This window comes from Dipteris shenzhenensis, chromosome 8 (genome assembly GCF_047967505.1).
Source record: "Dipteris shenzhenensis isolate YYH24624 ecotype China chromosome 8, Dip_SZ_1.0, whole genome shotgun sequence".
Classification (NCBI taxonomy): domain Eukaryota; kingdom Viridiplantae; phylum Streptophyta; class Polypodiopsida; order Gleicheniales; family Dipteridaceae; genus Dipteris; species Dipteris shenzhenensis.
Genome location: NC_141603.1, coordinates 9,654,942 through 9,658,719, shown reverse-complemented (window position 1 = coordinate 9,658,719; position 3,778 = coordinate 9,654,942). Strand labels below are relative to the sequence as shown.

The following is a 3,778-nucleotide window of genomic DNA, read 5'->3' as shown; positions in this document are numbered from 1 at the left end:
ACCTGAGCACAATTGGATCACAAACAAGTATATTTGTAGGACTTCTGTATTTTTGTGCACTTAGTCTAGCAGTAACAACGTATGAAATCCCAAATTCTTCATTAGGCTCTACTTCGAGCCGTGGAAATTTTCATCCACACGAGAGTGCCCTACAAACACATAAAATAGACCCTAATAATGATAATATGTGAAGTGTTGATAATGATGAGAAGTGTTGATCATGATGAGCATTGAAGACCATGGTAATAGTCCAGACTCCAGCTACTCCGTCGCCATAGCTCCATCGCCACCCTCCCAACCTTGCATTGCCCCCCTTCCTTCTCTGCTCGCTCTTGCATCGTCTTGCCCCATCTTTCACTCCACATTCCGTCTCTTTTTCCTTTTGGAATGTCCCGGACAGCTCCTCTCGTCACCGTGAGCAACGGGAGGAGAATCGCGATATTTCCCATTTGATGGAGCTCTTCGCCTTCCCACAGACTTTACAGCAACAGCACAGCAAGTGTAGAGCGGGTCTGGCGGGAAAAGACTCCGGCTGCCGCGTATGCTGAGGTGAAGGACTAGCCGAGGTTCCGTAGTCTGTGGCCACCCGCCTATCCACAGAGTTTACAGCAACAGCACAGCAAGTGTAGAGAGGGTCTGGCGGGAAAAGATTCCGGCTGCTGCTTATGCTGATGTGAAGGACTAGCCGAGGTTCCGTAATCTGTGGCCACCCTCTGTCTCCAGATCTTAAAGCCTGCTTGCGAAGTTCCTGGGATTTCGGAAGTGCAAAATGGTACGGTCTCGTCCATGGAAGGTAATATCGATGAGCGCCAGCAGCGTAGTGATAGCACAAACTGTCGGTCCTTGTCTAGATGTGTGCAGTAATGGTGTAAACGAAATGTCGGAGAACGGAATTGAAAACCCCGAAGAAATGCAGCGAGAGACTTCAATCGACAGCCATGGAGTTTGTCCACGTGCTTGAGTTTGAAGCAAGGAGATTCACCCAAGTTCTAACGTGTTGGGATCGCTTAAGGATGCATTTTAATTTCTAGCTCGTTGTAAGTTATTAAAGCGGCTAAATTGAGCGCATGAAATGCCGTCTGGTCTTCAATGCATAAAGCCTTTATCAGCGTTGACAAAAACGGGTGGTCATTTTCTCGTTGTCAAGGGTCATGAACTTGATTTTGTTGAAGCTCTGAACAAATGAAGGTTTAGTTGGCTAAGGACTAGAGAACTGCCAGCGTAGACTTTATGAGGCCATGATTCAATTTGCAGCCGTAGTGAGAGGCTTGTTCAGGCTTTACTTTTATTTGAATCTCCCGTGTCCTTTTGACTTTACATCGCTTTGGATTTGAAGCATTTTGTTGCCATGTAGGTGGTGCTTGTCCATTGGACACTTGGCATTTGTGGCTGATAATGGATCAGCATGACTAGAGCCTCCTAATTCTCTCTACAAAAGTTATCATGTGAATATTTGAGCTCATATATAGTGGAGTAACCTAATCTAGTTGAAGCTATTTTGGGAAGACAAGTGATATAAATTGCCATTGTAATGTTAAAAAGGTTACGAAGAACTCATCGTTAAGATGGCGCTGAGATTTACCAATCTTATTGTACGTTTACAAGCTCATAAAAGAGCTGAGCACTACACCTTAAAACATGGGAATGACTCTACTAACAGGACTACTTACATATGAAGAAACTGAAGAAGAAATTCACCACCACACAGCAGGTCAGCAGCTCCACACAAGTTGGTAGTTCCACTGGACAGCTCAGGCCTCTTCTGAACAACAGGCAGGCTAGGCTCTCTGCTCATGAGCCTTGTATTATGCATGAATACTTGGCTGCCACATGTCTACACCATATAAGGATACTTGTTTGAGATTTTTGCCCTTTTGTCTTTGATGGTGAGGCCTAAGGCTAACAGAGCACTCTTGGATAGGGCAATGGCTGCAACAAACGTGCTGGAAGTTTATAAGGATGCATTGACATGGTTGACATTGTGTGACATGTTTGACCACTGTATCACTCCAAAGATCTATTTACAGTAAAAACTCTGCCTGAAGCCAGGCACAAGTTAGTGTGACATATGCCCTACATTGGAAAGTAATTCTCCTCTTTGTGACGCAAAGATTTTATATGTGCTGTCTTGAACTAAGTAGATCGTCTTCAAACCACAGTCTTAAAATGAGAGGATTTTTTGTGTGTTAGCAGCATTCATTGCGGATCTTGTAACATTACAGGAAAACTCTGATGGCAAGGCCATACTCTTGGATGTTCCCATGAAACAATTTAGCAATTCTGGTCCATGGTATTACTGGAAGATAGCGAGGCTTAGTTTCATTGACCTATCTGTAATATGAAGACAGTGATTTCTTTCAGTCCTTCTAGGGCAAGTGTTGATTTCTGTAGTATCTTTGTGAATGTTTTTGTAAATGGAGAAAGTATGTTTATGCTGTGCTGTGGATGCCGCAGGAGTTAATCTAGCAAAGTTGAGCTCTTGGTTTCATGAAGTTCAAGATGCCATCATTTTGTTCATAAGCTATTTTTTGACTCCCGGTATTGTGCTATGGGCTCTTGATTGCAGGGTCCTGAAATTCAGACTGGATTTTTGGAGAATGGTAAGCCTGTGCAACTAATTGAGGGTCAAGAGTTAACTATCTCCACTGATTACAGCTGGAAGGGCAACTCCAAAATGATAAACTATGAGCTACAAGAAGTTAGCACATGACGTGAGGCCAGGAAGTACTATTTTGTTGGCTCAATTTCTCTTTCTGTTTTGTCATGTGACACTGATGCCGGGACTGTAAAGGTCAGATGTGAGAATACAGCAGTATTGGGTGAGAGAATGCAAAGAGTATATATCTCATGTCAAAGGTACAAATCTTTCCTACGTTTGCCCTTTTTAGCCCTTTTTAATATGATTGTTTACGTCATATGTTTTATTTAGGTTTGAATGTGTTGATTTTAGTTTTTGGGGTTATTACCTAATTGCTCGTAGACTTTTATGGAAGCCTTCATGCTGTCTGGTCCTGGAATCATGTCTGTGCAGTGTGTTCTCTGTCCATAGCAGAAATTATTATTCTTTTCTTAAATGGCCATAACTTGTGTCATATGTGAACCCGTTCTTGGAAGTTTAAGTGTCTAAGACGGTTTGATCATATGCCAAAAATAGAAGGGAAATGCAGTTGGGAACGTAGTGTTTTGCATAAAGGTCTTACAGATTTTTTTCCTTTGTGGTTGGGCTGTTGAATCGACATTTCTGTGGCATTTGATTTTGTAAGTGATTCCTATCAAGGTTTCGTGGCCCTTTTCTAATGCAAATACGTATTGGAGACTTAGTGGGTGAGTAACTTATGGGATGAATGGCTCTTTACAAGTGTTCAAAACTTTGGAAGATTCTCAATTTGAGGTAATTTGTATGTGCGGGCTTCTATGTTTAGCAACACACCTTGAAATTGCATGCACATCTTTGGTAGACTGCCACCAACTTTTTTGGTCAGCTTATCTTCAGATTACCGCCTTCAAAGATGTTTCTGAAAAGACTCAGCTTCGGAAGCAAGGGCTGGTGTACAACCTAGTATTCACGCCTAAGTGAGTATTGATGTCAAGGCTAAACTTTGAGATATGATGCATTCATACTATGGGCATCATTAAAAAGCAAGAATGGAGATACAATCAAGAAGATGTGATATCTGCACAAAGTCAAATGGGCTTTGAGCGGCTGAAGCCGAGGGAGGAACGAAAGCCTTATAAAGGAAAGTCAAAATTTTCCTCAGAACAGATCGAGACCTTCCGA

General features: G+C 42.4%; 1 protein-coding gene across 2 annotated transcripts; it reads left to right on the top strand.

The window, feature by feature from the left end:
* The first annotated feature begins 200 nt into the window (after nucleotides 1–200).
* Nucleotides 201–2,822, top strand: LOC147899075 (pyruvate kinase, cytosolic isozyme-like). 2 transcript variants are annotated; one of them, XR_015541459.1, is made up of 2 exons: nucleotides 201–690; nucleotides 2,567–2,822. XR_015541459.1 is itself a non-coding variant. In XM_087378654.1 (2 exons), exons 1-2 carry the CDS (start codon nucleotides 770–772, stop codon nucleotides 2,708–2,710), a joined length of 168 nt encoding a protein of 55 aa, XP_087234780.1. In that variant the 5' UTR covers nucleotides 201–769; the 3' UTR covers nucleotides 2,711–2,822. The 2 variants fall into 2 exon arrangements, 1 of the variants encoding a protein (XP_087234780.1); XM_087378654.1 differs by having other exon boundaries at nucleotides 201–793.
* Nucleotides 2,823–3,778: the final 956 nt, after the last annotated feature.

What these genes read in the sequence shown, in the direction of transcription:
- LOC147899075 (XM_087378654.1), top strand. Translation starts at nt 770, where the DNA reads ATGGTACGGTCTCGTCCATGGAAG. An exon ending in TACGGTCTCGTCCATGGAAG is followed by an intron (nt 794 to 2,566) that starts GTAATATCGATG and finishes TCTTGATTGCAG; the next exon opens with GGTCCTGAAATTCAGACTGG.